We start from the raw sequence: 19,794 nt of genomic DNA, 5'->3' as shown, positions 1-19,794 counted from the left end.
GATAACAACACAAAAACGTGACGTCATCTACTAGCGAGTATGGAATCTAGACCTGACCCTCTTGATATTCCCATCCGTCCTTCATATCACACACTCAAATCCTCGTGACTGATAAACAGGTCCAGAATTTTTGTTCTCCATAGTTTACTTTCGTACACAAATCTTCTTTGTTATTAAATTTTATTATAAACGGAAGACCATCTAGAGTGAATGAGTTTAATGAATCAATAAAAATGTTGCCTCATACATATCTAAAGGTGCTTATGTCCCAACAGACTGGTTTGTTCAATTGCGTGACAAGTAACAGAAGAAGAAGCTCCTGTCCTTAATAATCCCTTTCGAGCAGGATATATTTAATCGTCAATTCTGGTCTGTACTGGGGCAATTTCGTTTATCTTCCCTTAAAGTTTGAGTAGGGAGTTTTAAATCTACCTCATATTAACAAATACTTATTACTTTTATTCTGAATGCCGCCAGGCTATTTCATTGTTGCAACACTCCAAAGTTTACTGCAATAATGCACTATCTTCACAAAACGTCATAGCAACAATATTTACAAAGCGTTGGATAATGCTGGGCCAGTATGTCGGAATGACTGTACTTTTAATGTGACCAGTCACGACACAAGAGAAAGTGTAATGAATACTATTTAGAGTACAGATTTGGGTGGATGGTGAATTACCTCATTATTTGCCATGAGGGTAGTGAGGAAATTTTCATTATTTTAAAAACCGTTTAGCGGAAGCCAAAATAGAATAATAAGACCAACATCTACTAGGCGATAGAGTCAGCTCACTGGTGACGTCGTGTCGCCTCTCGTGACGTCACTCCCATTTGTCTTAGTTTGACTTACCGTTCGCGCCTACAATCCACCAACGACAACAACGGTACTAAACAAATGTTCCATTTTGTTCTTTTAATATGTATAAAAACAAAGGTGACATAACATTCCACCACTTTTCAAAGGAGAAATAACTGAGAGGATGGAGGTAACTGTCCAAAATACTTCTTGGATTTTTGAGACTAAATCATCTGAGAACTTGGAATACTCATACCAGCACCAACAAGTCTTCACGGGATTTCGCATAATGAAAAACTAATGCTACAACTGCAATAATCAAAAGGTAAGATTATAGTATATTGTGCTAAAACCCACTTTAATTTACAAGGTCTGTGAAACTGCTTGCAAACATTATGGGGTTGTATCAATCTTTGTTAATTATCTATACATGTTAGTGTTTCTTCAGTAGTGATATTATTCACCTCTACTACAGTATATAAATAATTAGAAAGAGTATTTTGAGGCTTTTGGGTCTTTTTAAAGCAATTTTTAGTTGATTTTCCTGAGTAGGATTTTATATTTTCAATAAATATATCTTTACTCATTCTGTAGACGATGAAGTTCTCCTCCAGGCATTTAGCTGGTGGTCTCTTGCTGTGGTTATTTATGTATATGATCCAAGACCCTTTCTCGCTTATAAGGGTTGAAATATACACTCTCTTTATAAATATATAAGATATCCATTTAATGCCCCCCCACACACACACACACACATATACGTCCGCGCGCGAAAACGACAAAATGGGAAGGAGTGAGTAGACTAGGATTCTGGTTCTGTATTCTTCTCTCACGATGACCCGATTCCGTGTCTTGGAAGAAAAATCCTCCATTGTAACGATGATGATATATTGTTACTTTTCCTTTTTTTTTTTAAAGAGACGTTCTTGTAAATCCAATCCAAGTAATGTGAAGGTACACAGTACCTTGTTTAATTTGTTCCCTGTGGTTGGCCGTGTTATTTGTTCTGTAGATACAACCAAGATATATGTTTATACTAGCCCACGGAGTATCCTGAGAATAGCCTTTTCCTATTGGCAGGATCGAGTAGGATAATTGGCGACTTTATTCAGCTGAAGGATGACCTCGATACAAAAGTTAGAATATTTTGTTCCTAGACAACATATCAACCGATCCTGAGCGTATTGTCCCTTCACCATGTTTTATGTTATCTTAAGATATTGTTTTGGCTAACATCAGATGGCTTTATTCAGTTTATGGTAGAACATCATGAAGAAATTTTATTTTGATATTGTCTTGGCTGCAAACGGAAACGACACTGAGGGAGTGTCGCATTAGTGCTTACTGATTGATCATTCTGTTGTTATTCAGTCGTAAAAAACGCCTTCGCCGTGGACCAGCGCGGGAAAAGGTCTGCCAGACGACTTTTATGGCGCATTTCTAAGTTCCGGGGGGAGGGGAGGAACTCTGATCGTCCAGTAAATTTCGGTTGGAAGTGGAAGTCATTTAAAATACATACATACATACACACACATATAATATTGTTTGTTCCCTAAAGATCATTGTGAACGAGGATGACCGGGCTTGTATAATTGTCTCTAGACGGTTAGAAAAACTCCTCCACTAATCCATTTTGTGTTCAAGGAACAAATATTTGCAAGGTAGAAATGAACAGGCGAACATGACCCACCATACTGAGGATCCTATCTAGAAGAAGATACTGCTGCGTCGGATTGCGCTGTCGTCACTAAAACTGCCTCCATCTAGGATCATAATGCGTTCAGTCTTGGGTCATATTTGGTAGCAACTTTATGTAAAATTTCTTATATGATTCATGTATCTACTTATTAATTTGTTTATTTAATTATCTATGTGTTTATTTACTCATCTATTTATTTTTTTATCTATTCGTTTTATTTAATTATCTATTTTTATTTTGTTTATCTTATTTACTTATTTATTGATTTTTTTTTTTTTAAGAGCGAGATGTCTTTACGCCAAGTTCGGCAAGTCATATTCCCAAGACTGATTTTGTTATCATCAGGGTGGGCTGTCCCAAGCTTCCTGAGACGAAGCATTTCCGAACAGACTTGTGACATCAAGTGCGAGTTTAGTCACGCTTTCCAAGTAATTCTAGTTCGTACATCTCTACACACCAGCTCTTAAAATATATATTATCATCAACATTTAAATTCTAATAATAAGTGATTTATTTTTTCTATACAGTAGTTTTCTTATGAGAAACCAATTACAGCATCAGATCCAAACAAAATCAAGATGGCAAAGGGCGACACCGTTAGTGAGCCTTAAATTAACCAATGGAGAAACGAAGACGGAAACCCACGATCTAAGCTCCTAGTATTGTGTATTACAAAATTAAATAAACCCAATCATGCAAATAACAATGCAGCCGTATGGCACCACGGCAGGTAGGACCTGCAGTCTATTTTCCTTCCCCGACATTTGCATACGGCCTTGCTTCACTTAGGACTTTGCCAAGCGGAAACGTCGTAAAGAAAACGGGGCCTTTGCATTGTTCCTCCTCAAGTCTTCCACACCGTACCTCACATACAGGATCTCCATTATCCTAATCCTTTCCAAACTAGGATTCAGAGGTCCTATTCCTTGACCCAATGACGTATTTATTAGTTAATTAAATCTGTTGACGGCGGACAATAAATGTAAATCGTCATTGGTAATAAGTTTAATCGAATTTAATCCAATTGCCTTTTCGCTGTATCCCTTCCCAACTACGCGCAGCCTCTGCACTTCACCAAAATATATTAATCCTCCTTGGTAAGACTGCGTATGGGGAGAAGAGTTAAACAAAAGATCGTCTTTATTATCCTGGCCATGCTTAATGCCCACTGTAATGCTTCTGTTCATGCTGACGCCAGAATATATCATTCAGCATAAAAACAGAACTCATGACTTTTGATTTTCGAGTTCAAAGATAAGTTCATGTTGTTTATCTATGACTGACTCATTCTACTCGATTAACAGGCCCTGTCAGTCGTCATTTATTGACAACATTGATATGCCAATACTTTCTGTTATTGACAACTGTGATGGACTGTCCCCGTTATGGGCAATCCAGTGGAGGCAGCGTTTGTCTATCTGACAATGAGTGTAGGAAGATGGAGAATAACGCTGTTTCATTGCTTATCGAAAGGAGAAAGATATATTTCAAGATGAAGAGCTGAGACCACTAGGGATTCGGGTGACGTAGATCAAGGTCGTGGACGTCGTCGTCAAGGTCAGGCTGAGTCGAGGGTTGCTGTAGGTCAGCGTGGGTCATGACATTTTAATGCAGCGACTCAAAATCCTGTCCAGATCGACCATGGCGACCCATACATTTGTAAAAATTTTGTTTTATTTAAATTCCAAATTAATTGTAGATATTGAGCTTTCTCTCATCAATTAAATCGTCTATGTCTCTATAATGCTCTCCTTAGGCGTTGACGAGTTAGGCATTCTAATACCATATTATTACTAGTAATACTATTTTATAGGCATATTAAATCCTTGGCGATCCATTCAAATGACTTGGCGACCCAAGTTTGGGTCTGGACCCAGGGGTTAAGAACAGCTGCTGTGGGTCGAGGTCTGACTCGAAGGTTGCTCCTAGTGGTAGACTAGGTCGTGGTGGTGCTTGACGGTCGAGCGGGAAGATATCGGATGGGTAATCCGCGGCAGGTCGGGGGAATTATCTCCAACATTTGAAGACGGCTAACAACTTCGAGGTCCGTTTTCTTTATGGTTCCAACACTTGATCCGTCACACCAAAAACAAGATCCCGGATACAGGCTGAGAGAGTCGAGGCTGACATTTGTTGAGCCAGGACTAGATCAACCTGGGAATGATTTCATTAAAGAAATGATTGGCACTGATAAAACATTCCATATATCACCGAGAAGTCGCAGGATATTGACATGTCTAAAGAATTGACGATTTCTGTGTTCCAAGAGTCTGCCATTGATGGAGTGTTCGACCGTTGGGTAGACTTCGATCAAGGAAGATGAACGGAGAGTATCATACACGAGACAATTCCAAAAGGGTCGAACTTGCCTATCGTCAGTGACTGCAAGTAAGGATCCTCTGCGTAGCTGCGGCCGAAGCCGTCGCCTCTCCCCGATGCGCTTGCGGTAGGGAACACTTACTGCTGGGAATCGGAGAGGCGTGCGGCATTCGAACCCACGACCAAGCGAATGCGAAAACAACACGCTCACGTTGAGGCCACCAGGGCACTGTTGTCATTGATGGTATCTTTTAGAATCAGGACGTTTGGAGGGAGTTCGCTCATAGGATAAGCCTGTAGGCCTCTTCTCTGACATGTGAACAAATTTCTTTCCCTTGATTCATTCACTTCCGGTCCAATAGTTACAGCCATCTTTGTTTACCGTCTTCTATCCCTTCGCGTTCTAACTACCGTGACTCCCCTACGGCCCAGAGCCACGATACATCCTTGTACGATTAGAGACTAATTTCTCAAAACAAGATTCTTGGCTAGTTTTAGTTTATATACTTCCATTCTACTGTTATTCATAAAACCCTCCTTTGCTACTTGCATAGGTCAACCAATTCGGCACAACATCGCCCCCAAGGATGAAAGCATTGCCAATTTCCAATCCCTCGATGTCTTTTTTCCTTATCCTTAAAGCCTCGTTTACACGGGGCAAGTTGGGAGGCAAGTCAAGTGTGCAAATTACTTGAAATGGAGAGGAAAACGAGCAAGTACATGGTCACACAGGTCAAGTCAGAGAAAGTGGCCTGTGTGAACATGTACTTGCTCTCTTTCCTCTCCAATTCAAGTCACTTGCCCACTTGACTTGCCTCTCAACTTGCCTTGTGCAAACGAGGCTTTACCTCACAGCAAGGACTTCCAACCTGTTGCTCGCAAGCTCCAACATGCTCTTCGAGAGTCAAGTAGTGTTTATATTAATATCACTCTCTTAGCAGTCCTAAAAACAAAGAACTGATACACGAGATGTGAAAAAAATCTTTTCGTTTTTCTAACAGAACGACCGATTGTAAACACATAATCTAACTTTGATGGCACTGTTATATTTCATTTTCATCTATATACGATCTAAAGTTCAAGTAACCTTTTTTTTTCAAACAAATCTTCCTATTAGATCTGCTTCATAATTTCCGGAATAACGATGTGAGTCTCATAATTACCCAAGAAAGATCTGTGAACTCGCCACCTTAAAATGAATTGGGTAAATGTTTACTCATGGGCCAAGAAGGTCGTCGGAGAGTGGGGGTTGGGGGGGGGGGGTTATGTGGGGGCTGGGACTGGGGGAAGGTTGCAAGGGAATGGCTTCATAAACGGGGCCCTTGTGTCTGGCGCATTGCCTCCATAGATGTCAACTTTTTTTTTTTTTTTTTTTTTTTTATCCGTTCGCGGTTATTGTTCCTTCCCGGCGAATCAACGCACACACACACACACACACACCCACCCACACACATATATATATATATATATATATATAAATATATATATATATGTATTATATATATATATATATATATATATATATATATATATATAGATATATATATATATAATTCCGACAGTCGTTCCCGAATTCGAACCGGAGCCTTGCGAGGCGCTAGGGCGAAGCTCTACCGACTGAGCTACAGGGACTCTAAAACTCTCCAATTTGAGAGCTTATCTAACTCCCGAAGAACTAAGTCGACTGCTAACTGCTATCCTAAATTATTTTACGGAGAATTAAGCCCAACTCATAGATAGTGGTTAAGCTGGTACGAATACTTGATGACACTCGTCGTTGTGATACATGAATAGAATCGCCATTCATGGCGTATGTCAATCAAATAGCTCTGACAGTCGTTCCCGGATTCGAACCGGGGCCTTGCGAGACGTTAGGCTTAGTTCTCCGTAAAACAAGTTAGGACGGCAGTTAGCAGTCGACTAGTTCTTCGGGAGTTAGATAAACTCCCAAGTCGGGGAAATTTAGAGTCCTAGCGCCTCGCAAGACTGCCGGAATTATTTGATTGACATACGCCGTCAGTGGTGATTCTATTTATATACATATATATATATATATATATATATATATATATATATATATATATACATATATATATATGATATGTATATATATATATATATATATATATATATATATATATATATATATATATATATAAGTGATTGGAAATCGAGGTCCTCGATCAAATTCACTGATATATATATATACATATATATGCAAGGTAAACACTATGAAAAGAGACAACCAAAGCAGAGTGCTTTCGTTTATTACATCCAGTGCACTGGATGTAATACACGAAAGCGCTCTGCTCTCCGGTCTCTCTTTTCAGTGGTTACCTTGTTTTGTAGAACACACGTCTCTGGTATTTATATTGCATATATATATATATATATATGTATATATATATATATATATATATATATATATATTTATTATATATATATATATATATATATTTTTTTTTTTTTTTTTTTTTTTTTTTATCTGACAAGAATCGTCGTAGGTGCTGGAGTTATCGTAGATATATTCTTCATAACTATTACCGGTACAATTTCTTGTTCCCATCGTTATTATGGTTACCGTATTATTTTCTTTGTTTTCTACATCGATTTTTTTATCACTATTTTAATCATGGTACTTTTACTCTTCCATTATCGTATCTGTTAATTTTGTCATCAGCTTTCACTAAATATTTTGTTTTAATCGTTGTTAATACCATCGTTATACAAAATTATTTATTTCTACTCTCTTTTCTTTTTTCTCTTCCTCCTCCTCTCCCTCATTCCCGCCCAGCTTCTCCTCTTCCTTATCATCATTATCTTTGTCCTCTTCATATTCCTCCTCCTCCTTTTTTCCTCCTTCCCTTCCCCATCACCATTATCTTCGTCTTCCATTTCTTCTTCCTCCTACTCCTCCTCCTTCCCGTTTCCCTTCTCTTCCTCCTCATCTTTATCATCTTCGCCCTCCTTTTCCTCCTCATCTTTATCATCTTCGCCCTCCTTTTCCTCCTCATAGTCATCGCAGTCGTCATCGTTGGCGTCGCTTTGGTGTTTATCTCTAGAGATTTGTCCTGTTTGGGTTCCTCGGCCTATTTATCTCATTATCGAGTGCGCCCCCCTCCCCCCTTCTTCCCCCCCTCCTTCCCCTCTAATCCCCACCGGATATAACCCCCCAGAGGGGCTGATGGCGACAGGAAGAGATTCCGAACTTGCCTTCCATTACCGAACTCCCCCCCCCCCTCGTCCTTGACCAATCCAGTTCTTATCGGTCCCAAAATCCCTTCGCCGTCGACGAGGTGCCCCACGGAGATGAATCAAATTGCCTGACGTCATAACAAGGTCGAGTGCAGGCGTACCAACCTTTCTGAAAGAAGCTGAGGATAGACCCTAGTCTTTTTAACGCTTATGTCGATTTTTCTTTTCTTTTCCGTTACCTCGTGACGCCTTCTCGTCCCAAACCACGAGATCTTCTCTGTTAGTTTCGTCCACTCTCCTTCAGCGAACTGAACATCTCTTTCTCTTCTTTCTTCCAATGACGCGAAGCCCAGTGCTTCTGATCTCTTCTCTTTAACAAGGGTGACGCAAACAAGGTCATCAAATTAAGACAACGGGGCAGGACTCGTAGTAATGTATTCAAATTGGACAAATTTATATCTAAGAAGGAAATGGGCAAGAATTGGTTTACTAATAGGGTGGTCAACGAATGAAATAGACTTAGTAACTATGTAATGAGCGCTGAAACTATCGGTTGTTTTGAGAAAATGTTAGACAACTTTATGGATGGGGGTGACAGGTGGTAAGGGATATTGAACTGCCTAGTGTAGGCCCTATGGTGTCTTGTAGTCTCCTTCATTCTTATGTTCGTATGTTCTCTTTGGGAGGGGACGGCATCGGCGCTGCATATTCTGATCTAGGGCGGATTAGGTCTCCATGTTTTTTGTTGTTGTTTTTTTTCATATCTCCGTCCATAATTATTTAATGTTCGTCAGCCAGGTATATGGCTCGGTCACAATCCAGGTCCTTTTTTTTTTTTTTTTTTTCTTTCTTTCTTTTTTTCTTTCAACTCCGTTGAATGATTCATAAAGGTCCCTTTGAACTCCTTTTCGAGGCATATATGTATATATAATACTGATGACCCACTTTCGGAGAAGAATAAGCGAAGATATAGAGATCTGTATATTTCGATCACTTACTGTGATCCTCTTCAGCAGAAGAGGATATCTGCTGAAGAGGATCACAGTAAGTGATCGAAATATACAGATCTCTATATCTTCGCTTATTCTTCTCCGAAAGTGGGTCATCAGTATTATTTTACAAATGTGCTACGACATTTCTTTGTTGTGATATGTATGTATATATATATATATATATATATATACATATATATATATACATACATATATATATCGGAAAAATTTCGAAACACTGGACTCAGAGTAACAGAATTTATTACCCACGTTTCGAACCCTGTCCGGGGTTCGTCCTCATAGTAAGCAAAAGGATTCATTTAGATAGTGTACCGATGTTCTCTGGGACAGGTCCCACTGGAGTGTACAAAGTTGAACAACATCAAAACCCATTCCTAATGACAAAAGGTAATTACAAATTTGTGTAAAGCGTCACCCAAATGAAAAAAAAAAAAAAAAATGGACAAAAACCTCATAACACATGTCATAATAAATGGAACAAAACCAATTCTAAACGACACCCAGAAATTGATAACAGAGTAAGTACAGTGTCACCAAATGGCTCCACTGAAAATAAGAAATAAAATTAAAAAGGGGGCAAAAAGAAAATATCAAATGGCACAAACCAGACACAAAAGCACTACACGTGTCATCTGTCACCGCTCTAACTGTCCTGTATGTAGCCTACTTATCGGTACAAATCAAACCATAAAATAAAACAAAAACAAAAACCAAGACTAAAAGACACAAAGAAATTTGATTACAAAGTGTCCACAAGAATAACAAAAGGCAAATAAATGGCAAACCGACATAATAAAAATATAAAAAATCACGGTCCGGACCCAAAAGCACCACACGGGTCGCCATTCTTTCTGTCCTGCTTGTGCTTCGCTCCCTTCATCAGTACAAATCAAAACTAACAAACGCCACCAAAACTGAATGACAAAAAGAAATTGCAAAGTGAAAAAGTGTCCGCTGAAAATAATAATAATAATAAAAAAATAAAGAATAAAATAAAAATAAAAAGGCAAAAGAAAAGAAAGGGGGGGGGGAAGAGGACAAAAAGCAAATGAAGCCAAACCCAACAAAATGACAATTAACTCAGCAGCAGCGAAACAAAACAATACACAAAACAAAACCAATTCTGAACGATAAAAGAAAAGGAAAATTATGATAAAGTTATATAAAGTAACATCACAATGGGACTACTAAAAATGCCCACGTGTGCCAAACACACACACACACATATACAAATATATATACATATATATATATCTATATATATATATATATATATATATATATATATATATATGTATATATATATATATATATATATAATACCGATGACCCACTTTCGGAGAAGAATAAGCGAAGATATAGAGATCTGTATATTTCGATCACTTAATTCTGCTGAAGAGGATCACAGTAAGTGATCGAAATATACAGATCTCTATGTCTTCGCTTATTCTTCTCCGAAAGTGGGTCATCAGTATTATTTTACAAATGTGCTACGACATATCTTTGTTGTGATATATATATATATATATATATATATATATATATATATATATATATATATTCTTTATCTTGTAACAATTTTGAAGACTTCCTCACATTTTATTCTTTTCTTGAGTTTTGTATCGTTTGCGATTCACCATGGTCCTTGGATCACATGTTGGACTCGTAATAGGCAGCTATTTCCCACGTGTGCCAAACATATATATATATATATATATATATACATACTCCAGGTAGTGGAGTGGAAGGAGGTTTCCTCAAGGATAATGTGGATGAAGGTGAAACTGGGAAAGGAGATGTGGGTCTTTGTAAGTGCATATGGGCCTGGCAGTGAGAAGAGCGTGGAAGAAAGGGAGGCCTTTTGGATCGATTTAAATGAGTGCATAGAGGGTTTAGGAAGAAATGTCAATGTAATAGTACTGGGAGACCTTAATACTAGGGTAGGAAATGGTCCAATCGATGGAGTGGTTGGGAAGTGTGGAGTTCCAGGAAAGAATCGTAGTGGAGAGTTGATGGTGGAAATGTGTCTAGAAAGAGAGTTGATGATAGCAAATACAGTGTTTCGGAAGAAAGTCAAGCATAAGTACACATGGGAGAGGGTGGTGGACGGAAGGGTGGTAGATAGAGCGCTAATGGATTATGTAGTGGTAAATAGGATTATGATAGGAAGAGTTAAGGATGTACATGTGCTAAGGGGAGAGGGTGGGGGAATATCAGATCATTTTTTAGTGGAAGGTAAGCTGAGAGTGGAGGATAGATGGAGAAAGAGGAAAGGGACAAAAGGTAGGGAGGTTCTTAGAGTGAACTCCTTGAATGGAAAGGAAAAGGAGAAGGAGTACGAAAAGAAGCTGAAGGAGGAGTGGGAGGGAGTAAAGGATGGAGCAGAGATGGGTGTGGAGGAGGAATGGGGATGGTTCAAGGAGGGAGTCTTAAAGTGTGCAAGGATGGTGTGTGGAACAAGAAGGACAGGGGGAAATAGAAGAAAGGGTAGTGAATGGTGGGATGAGGAAACAAAGAAGGTTGTAGAAGAGAAGAAGCGAGCATTCACAGATTGGTTACAAAAGAGGACGGGGGAGTCATATGAGACGTACAAAGAAAAGAAAAGAGATGTAAAGCAAAAGGTAAAGGAGGCAAAGAGGAGAGCAGATGTGAAATGGGGTAGGAGTATGACAGAAAATTTTGAAAGTAATAAAAAGATGTTTTGGAAAGAAATTAAGAGAGGAAGAGGAGGCGAATCAAGTAGAGAAGAAAAGGTAAAAGGTACAGATGGAGAGATGATAATGGAAGAGATGGCAGTAAGGGGAAGATGGGCAGAATATTTTAGGGAGTTGCTAAATGTGAAGGAGGATAGGGAAGGAAAGATAGCTGCAGTGGGAAATGCGAAGAAAATGAGAGTGATGAGTGAGGAGAATGGAGGAGAAATAAGGAAGGATGAGGTGAAGGCAGTTGTAAAGATGATGAAAGCAGGTAAGGCACCTGGTCTGGATGGATGCCATGCAGAATGTCTGAAAAAGGGAGGTTCAGTGATGGTGGACTGGTTGGTGAGGTTATTTAATGTTTGCTGGAGAGAGGGTAAAAGGGGACAAGTGTGAATGTAGTAGTTTCAGAGGGATTAGCCTGTTAAGTGTAGTAGGGAAGGCTTATGGGAGGATCTTAATTGAGAGGATTAGGAGAGGAACAGAAGGAGTAATTGGTGAGGAGCAGTGTGGATTTAGGACGGGTAGAGGTTGTGTAGATCAGATCTTTGTGGTAAGACAGATATGTGAGAAAGCTATAGGAAAGGGGAAGGATGTTTTTTGGGCTTTTATGGATCTGGAAAAGGCTTATGATAGGGTAGACAGAAAGACACTGTGGGAGGTTATGCAGATTTATGGGATAGGAGGAAAGCTTCTGGGAGCTGTCAAGAGTTTTTATGAGAGTAGTAGAGCTTGTGTCAGGATTAGAAATGGAGAGAGTGAGTGGTTTGAAGTAAAGGTGGGACTTCGTCAAGGATGCGTTATGTCGCCCTGGCTGTTCAACTTATACATGGATGGGGTGGTGCGAGAGGTGAATGCTAGGGTAGTGGGTCAGGGATTGGAGATGGTTAAAGAAAATTGAGAAAAGTGGGAGGTAAGCCAGCTGTTGTTTGCGGACGACACTGCGCTTGTGGCAGGGTCAGGGGTGGGATTGAGGAAGCTGGTGGCAGAGTTTGGGAGAGTATGTGATAGAAGAAAGCTAAAGATAAATGTAGGTAAAAGTAAGGTGATGAGATGTACAAGGGGTGAAAGTGGCAGTAGACTGGAAGTGAACATTAAGGGAGAGTGACTGGAGGAAGTGGATAGTTTTAGATACTTGGGTGCAAGTGTAGCAGGAAAAGGTGGAGGTAGAATGCAGATTGAGAGAAGCGAGTAAATGCCTTGGTGGATTAAAGAGTGTAATGAGGAATAGACATTTGGGAATGGATGCGAAGAGGAGACTGTATGAAGGAGTGATTGTGCCAACAGCACTGTATGGGGCAGAAACGTGGAACATAAGAGAAGAAGAGAGAAGGAGTTTGAATGTGTTTGAGATGAGGTGTCTGAGAAGTATGGTGGGGGTTACTAGGCTGGATAGAGTGAGAAATGAGGAGGTGAGGAGGAGAGCAGGGGTGAAAAAGGATTTGGGAGATAGGGTTGATGAAAGAATATTAGGATGGTTTGGACACATGGAAAGAATGAGTGAAGAAAGACTAGTAAAAGAGGTATGGAAGGCAGATGTGGAGGGAGTGAACATGAGGGGACGTCCTAGGATGAGGTGGATGGATGGGGTGAAGGGGGCTTTGGGGAAGAGGGGAATGTCTGTTGAGGAAGGAAGGGAGAGGACGGAAGACAGAGGTGAGTGGAGAAGGGTTGTATATGGATGATGTTGTGATTGCATGAGGAGGAATGGGCAGGGGGGTGGGGGTGGGGTAGTATGTGTGAGTAAATTTTGACGCAGCCCGAAGGGATTTCTCCCCGTCCTCTCCTTATATGCAAGGGGGGACGGAGAGGGGGGGTCGCCGATTGAATGAAGCGGCCTTGCTGTGGATGTGCTGTGTCTTGCGACACTGGTTCTGACCCAGGGCGGTGGGCAGGGTGCAGGGATGACCCGTCATCCAGGAGGTGCTCAGATGAGAGGGAGGGTGGGAGGGGTGTGGAGTGTATGTAGGGATGAAATGGGTGGGAGTGTTTTTATGCCTTTCCCTTTTTGGCTACCTCCCTTGGAAGGGGGAAAAAGCCTTGGTATATGTATGTATGTATATATATATATATATATATATATATATATATATATATATATATATATATATATATATATATATTCTTTATCTTGTAACAATTTTGAAGACTTCCTCACATTTTATTCTTTTCTTGAGTTTTGTATCGTTTGCGATTCACCATGGTCTTTGGATCACATGTTGGACTCGTAATAGGCAGCTTTTTCCTCCCGGAAGAGAGCTCAGAGCTCGTATATGACCGATCTATGGGTAATGCTGTGACCTTACACGCACACACACACCCAACTCCCCGTCCATGAGAGTTGGAGTAACAACCCGCAGCGCAGCGATACTGAAACTATTTCAGCCCTGGGCGGGAGTCGAACCCGGACCGCCGTAGTAAGAGCTAGGATCTCTACCATTGCGCCACGAGTCATGTGTGTGTGTGTGTGTGTGTGTATTTACCTAGTTGTATTTCACGGGAAGAAGAGCTACGCTCGTGGGGTCCCGTCTCCATATCTCATTTTATCTAAACTATTTTTAAATTCATGTATTGTTCTTGCACACACTATTTTTTCATCCAACTTGTTCCAACTGTCTATTACTCTGTGAGGAAAGCTGTTCTTTTTCAGATCTCTTCTATAGCTGTCCTTCTTGATTTTCCTTCCGTGTCCTCTTGTGTTTCCATCATCCCATTTTATCAGATTCTCTCTATCAATAACTTCTATGCCTTTCATGATTCTGTAAATAGCTATCAAATCTCCTCTCTCTCTTCTTTGCTCTAATGTCTGTAGTTCAAGTTTTGCTAGTCTCTCTTCATATGATAGTTTTGAGAGTGTTGGTGCCAATTTTGTAATTGCTCTTTGTATTCTTTCAAGTTTTTTTATACATTTTTTTGTACTTGGTGACCATACTGTTGCTGCATATTCCAATTTTGGTCTTATCAGAGTGGTTAGAATTTTCTTCACCATTTCTTCATCCAGGTATGCAAATGCCACTTTGATTGTTCTTATCAAATTATAAGTTTCTCCAAAAATCTTATTTATATGTTTCTCAGGTGACATATTATTCATAACAATGACTCCCAGGTCCTTCTCATTCTCTACTTTTTTTATTCCTTCTTCTCCCAATTTATATGATCCTATTATTCTGTTTTTGCTTTTTCCAAATTCCATTATACTACACTTTTTAGTGTTGAACTCCATCTCCCACTTCCTACTCCATTCCTGTACTTTGTTCAGATCATTCTGTAGTGACTCACAATCTTCATCCGTTTTCACTTTTTTCAACAGATTTGCATCATCTGCAAAGAAGCTCATATAACTTTTAATTCCTTCATCCATATCATTAATATATATAGCAAACATTATTGGGGCCAGAACTGTTCCTTGTGGGACACCGCTTATTACTTCATCCCATTCTGAGTGTTTATCTCTTATCACCACTCTCATTTTTCTTTCTTGCAAAAAGTTTTCCATCCATTTAAGCAGTTTGCCCTGTATTCCTCCTTCAGTTTCTAATTTCTTAAGCAACTTTTTGTGTGGTACTTTGTCAAAAGCCTTTTTCAAGTCCAGAAATGCACAATCAGCCCATCCATCTCTTTCTTGTATTATGTCTATTAGCCTTGAATAGAAACATATCAAATTGGTGACGCATGATCGTCCTTGTCTGAATCCAAATTGCCTTGTATTTAGCACGTTGTTTTTTTTCTAAATATTTTACCCATCTACTTTTGACAATTCTTTCACAAATTTTTGCTATTGTACTTGTTAGAGAGACTGGTCTATAGTTGGTAGGGTCTTCCTTATTCCCCCCTTTATATATAGGTACTATATTTGCTCTTTTCCAATCTTCTGGGACTTTTCCTTCTTTCAAGGAACTGTTTATTATGCTATGTATTTTGTCTGCCAGTTCTTTCCTGCATTCTTTCAAAATCCAGTTTGCTATTTCATCTGGTCCATGCGATTTTCTAACATCTAGATTACTCAAGTGTTTCAATATTTCATTCTTTGTTACTTCTATTTCTTTCATGGGGGGAACTTTCTCTTTCCATTCGATCTCTTCAGGTTGTATGTTCTCTCTTGTAAACACTGATTTAAAATGTTTGTTAATTATTTCTGCCATTTCTAATTCCTCTGTATATTCAACTCCTCCTTGCCTTAATTTTTCCAAATCTTGTCTGTTTTTCAGTTTGTTGTTTACAAATCTGTAAAATAGTTTTGGTTGATCTTTACACTTTTCTATGATATCTTTTTCATATTTTCTCTTTTCCTCTCTGCACGCTTGTACATATTCATTTCTATAGCAAGTATATATTTTCCACTTTTCAGGTCTTTTGTCCTTTCTCCACTTAGTCCAAGCTTTATCTCTTTTGTCTTTTAACTCCTCACAACTTTTGCTGTACCAACATTTTATATATTTCTTTTCTTGTTTTTGTCTTGGGACATACTGTTCCACTCCTTTTTTATAAAAAAAAATTCAAAATATTCCATTTCTCTTCCACTGTTGTTCCTTCTTTGTATATTCCTTCCCAGTTTTCTTTTTGAAAGAATTCTCTTATTTTATCAGTTTGTTTTTTTATACATCATTCTTCCTTTTCTATATTGTTCATTTCTTTTCATGTATTTTTCCTCATTTAATTCCAGTTCAATCAATATATGGTCACTTTTACTTATTGGTGTTTTATATTCAATCTTTTCCACTATTCCAGGTTCAGATGTGATTCAGATGTGTGTGTGTGTGTGTGTGTGTGTGTGTGTGTGTGTCCCCCCAACGTTACCTCCGGAATCTGGAAGAAATGATCGACGGAAAGTGAGAAAAGGAATCGCGATCGTAAAACGGCCCATCAAGACTGCCACCACCACCACTATCACCAACACCAACACCGCCTTTCGCCACCCTACCCCCCCTTTTCTCCACCAGCCCTCATCCACTCGCACGTTTTTCCTTCCTCTCTCTCTCTCTAGTCCTTCACCTCTCTTTCTCTCTCTCGTTTTTCTCCTCCCTCTTCCTTCTCTCTCTTCCTTGTCATTCTCCTTTCTCTCTCTCTCGTCGTTCTCTTCTCTCTCTCTGTTTCTAGTCCTTCTCCTTTCTCTCTCTCTCGTCGTTCTCTTCTCTCTCTCTGTTTCTAGTCCTTCTCCTTTCTCTCTCTCTCTTTCTCGTCGTTCTCTTCTCTCTCTCTTTCTTGTCCTTCTCCTCTCTCTCGTCCTTCTCCACTTTCTCCCTCTCTCGTCCTTCTCCTTTCTCATCTACTTTCACGCTGTCACACTTCTTGTCTTGGAAACACGTGCAAAATTTAGAACTAATAATTAATCATTGAAATAAACAATTATTTGTTTACTTCCCATATCTCTCTTTCTCTGTCTCTCCCTCTCTCAACTCAGACATACAAATAAAGGTTCCCCAATACTGTGGCAGTGAAACATGAACAAAATTGTATTTTTTTACTTCACGGTTGAGTTTTCAAAATGACGTCCGATGAGAGAAGACGGTTGTCGTTTCAAATGAGATAGAGACGACATGACGTCACATCCGGTAGCAAAACGCAGAGATCAATATAATTCAACCTCAATTCCGCTAGGCGACATCTGACAAGGCCTAGTAAGATGGGACTCAAATTTAGATATTAAGGAACAAGAAGACAGCTAATACGATAGTGTAAACACGATAGAAAATTGATAAACACACGGTAGAAAGTAGGATGTCAGATGATTTTGATTTCTAAATGTCTAGATTACTGTTAGGTATTCTATTTCGGTAAAGTAAACAAAGAAATCAGGAATTATATTTCATACTTCTCATGACTTTCTGACCAAATTCCCATACTAGAAATAAGTACAAGTATACACACACACACACACACATATATATATATATATATACATATATATATGTAAATATATATATATGTATATATATATATATATATATATATATATATATATATATATACACTCTATACACTCACCATTTCCATTCCTGATTGGCCTTGATCGCGATGGTGAACACGCCCTCGAAGAAGAGAAGGAGGAGAGACAAAAACAGATACCAATAGTACGGGTCCTCCTTGATGGAGGTCACCCTCCAGATGGCCAAGAGTCCGTGAATCCCGAAGATGATCCTCGTGACGACGGCCTTAACGAAGTCGACGCAGCCCATCTCGTCTCTGGTCCTCGGCGGAGAGCTTGAGGGGCGTCGGTTGGAAGCAGGTGTAAGGACGAGGAATTACTCCAAGTTATTTTGCATTTATCATTTGGATTACAGTTTCCAATGCTCTTTTCATTTTCTGCTATTCGGTTTAGTGCACGTATGTGGTGTTTGCTACAGGGTGAGAAATAGGCTATATGCAGTATTATTCGTTTGAGGAGGCCGTAGTGGTAGCCGAGAACTCTACCACTGCACCACGAGTGTATGTGCGTTTACATATAAAATAAACATACATACATTTGTATATTAGGAAGTATTAGGGAACAAAATGTATATTAACACGGATTCGCTTGAAGAAAACTATGGTGTTCAGGAATGAATTTATCAAAAAACCGCGGGGGCTGCTCTACACCAATCTGGATACCAATGATGCGAAATTGAGTAAAATAAACCAATAGATACATATAAGTACTATAAATCAACGAATAAAATGATGATTAAATGAGCAAATAGATAAATAATATAAACGATGAAGCAGTGAAATAGGTAAAATCGTTTCAGCATTGTCGGCAGTCGTTTTGTATATAATATTTGAGAAAGTCGTCGACTACTCAACCAAGTCTGTGCCCAACTGTACCTGTATTTTTTCAGTTAAGAATATAATATTGTTATAATAATGGTAATAAAAATATTGGTGATAATAATATTAAAAATAACAATAATAATAGTAATGAAATAATAATAATTCGCTATTGTTGATCAACAAAATGCGACAGAGAACAAAACGAAACATGGCGTATCCAGGAATTAACATCGCTCCGTGAGTTGGTGCAATTTTTGTTTTATATTTAGGAATTCTGTTCTAGCTATCGTTAATTGCCTTTATTCACCTGGATGTTGAGAGATTAATATTCACTTGCATTTGCATTTCATTTGAGTAAACATTACCCGGCACTCGGTTGAATAAGATTGCTTGGTCAAGACAAATGTGCAGGTAATCAATTACGCGGGCTTCAAAGGTTATCACAATGGTCTTCCACGGGCTTCACCAGCGCCGACAGTTGAAAGTTCGAGTAAAAACGAACCCAATTACATATTATTTTTCAAATCTCCAAACATCAAATTATCTTTCCGTCACATGTAGCAAAGCTGACTAATGAACAAATATTGTAAACCTGTACGAATGTTAGACATATTGTTGAAATTTTGTTAGAGAAGTCTAGATTCCTGTTAGCGAAGTTATATTCTAGTTATTTAAATGGAGGTTGGAGGTAGGGTGTGGGAGGAAAAATAGCTATGAGTTTAGCGTACGAGACCGGTAAACGCATGTCACCAATTCAAAATATCGCCACTAACGGATTCTCATATATTTTATCAAAACGATGCACACAAATCCCGCATGTACAAGATATATAATTTATAACCACCACAGTCCATTGTATTGAGTATTTGAAAACCACACGATTTTTTTTTCGTGTATCGTGCAAAATGCAATGTACAGCACATGTAACCACGTATACAGACAACCATCACTGTGATCTAACTGACCGGGGTAGGGGAGCTTCGTTCCCCTACACCAACACAAGCCCCCTCCCCTTCTTCCCCCTATCCTACTGGAACGTGTTGCAACATTGGTCGACGCCAAAGGCGTAAAAAAGGACATATATAAGGAGTGTTGAAATAGGATATTTCCAATTTAATAAGATTACAAATATTTCCTGCTAGAACTTTGTTACATGGGTTGCTAGACACTAAAGACGTAAATGGTGGTCTTCTGGCGAGTTGAAATAGGTGTGAATATAACGAATAGCAATGGTGGACTAAAACGTGGCTAAATATTTTAAACTTAAACTGCAACCATTTGGTATAGTATCACATATAATATGTGCTAAGTGATTAAAATTCGAAG

General features: G+C 39.0%; 1 protein-coding gene across 1 annotated transcript in view; it reads right to left on the bottom strand.

Annotated features, from left to right (window-relative positions):
* The window catches only part of LOC143033682 (transmembrane protein 26-like), a 29,428-nt gene extending 11,531 nt beyond the window's left edge, over positions 1-17,897 (bottom strand). Inside the window, exon 1 of the mRNA XM_076199170.1 lies at positions 17,707-17,897. Coding sequence (XP_076055285.1) covers positions 17,707-17,897 — 191 coding nt within the window. The remainder of the gene's footprint in view (positions 1-17,706) is intronic.
* Positions 17,898-19,794: the final 1,897 nt, after the last annotated feature.

This window comes from Oratosquilla oratoria, chromosome 16 (assembly GCF_046742065.1).
Source record: "Oratosquilla oratoria isolate Oo_2021 chromosome 16, ASM4674206v1, whole genome shotgun sequence".
NCBI classification, from domain to species: Eukaryota; Metazoa; Arthropoda; class Malacostraca; order Stomatopoda; family Squillidae; genus Oratosquilla; species Oratosquilla oratoria.
The sequence above is the reverse complement of the archived record's forward strand: the minus strand, read 5'-3'. Positions and strand labels throughout refer to the sequence as shown.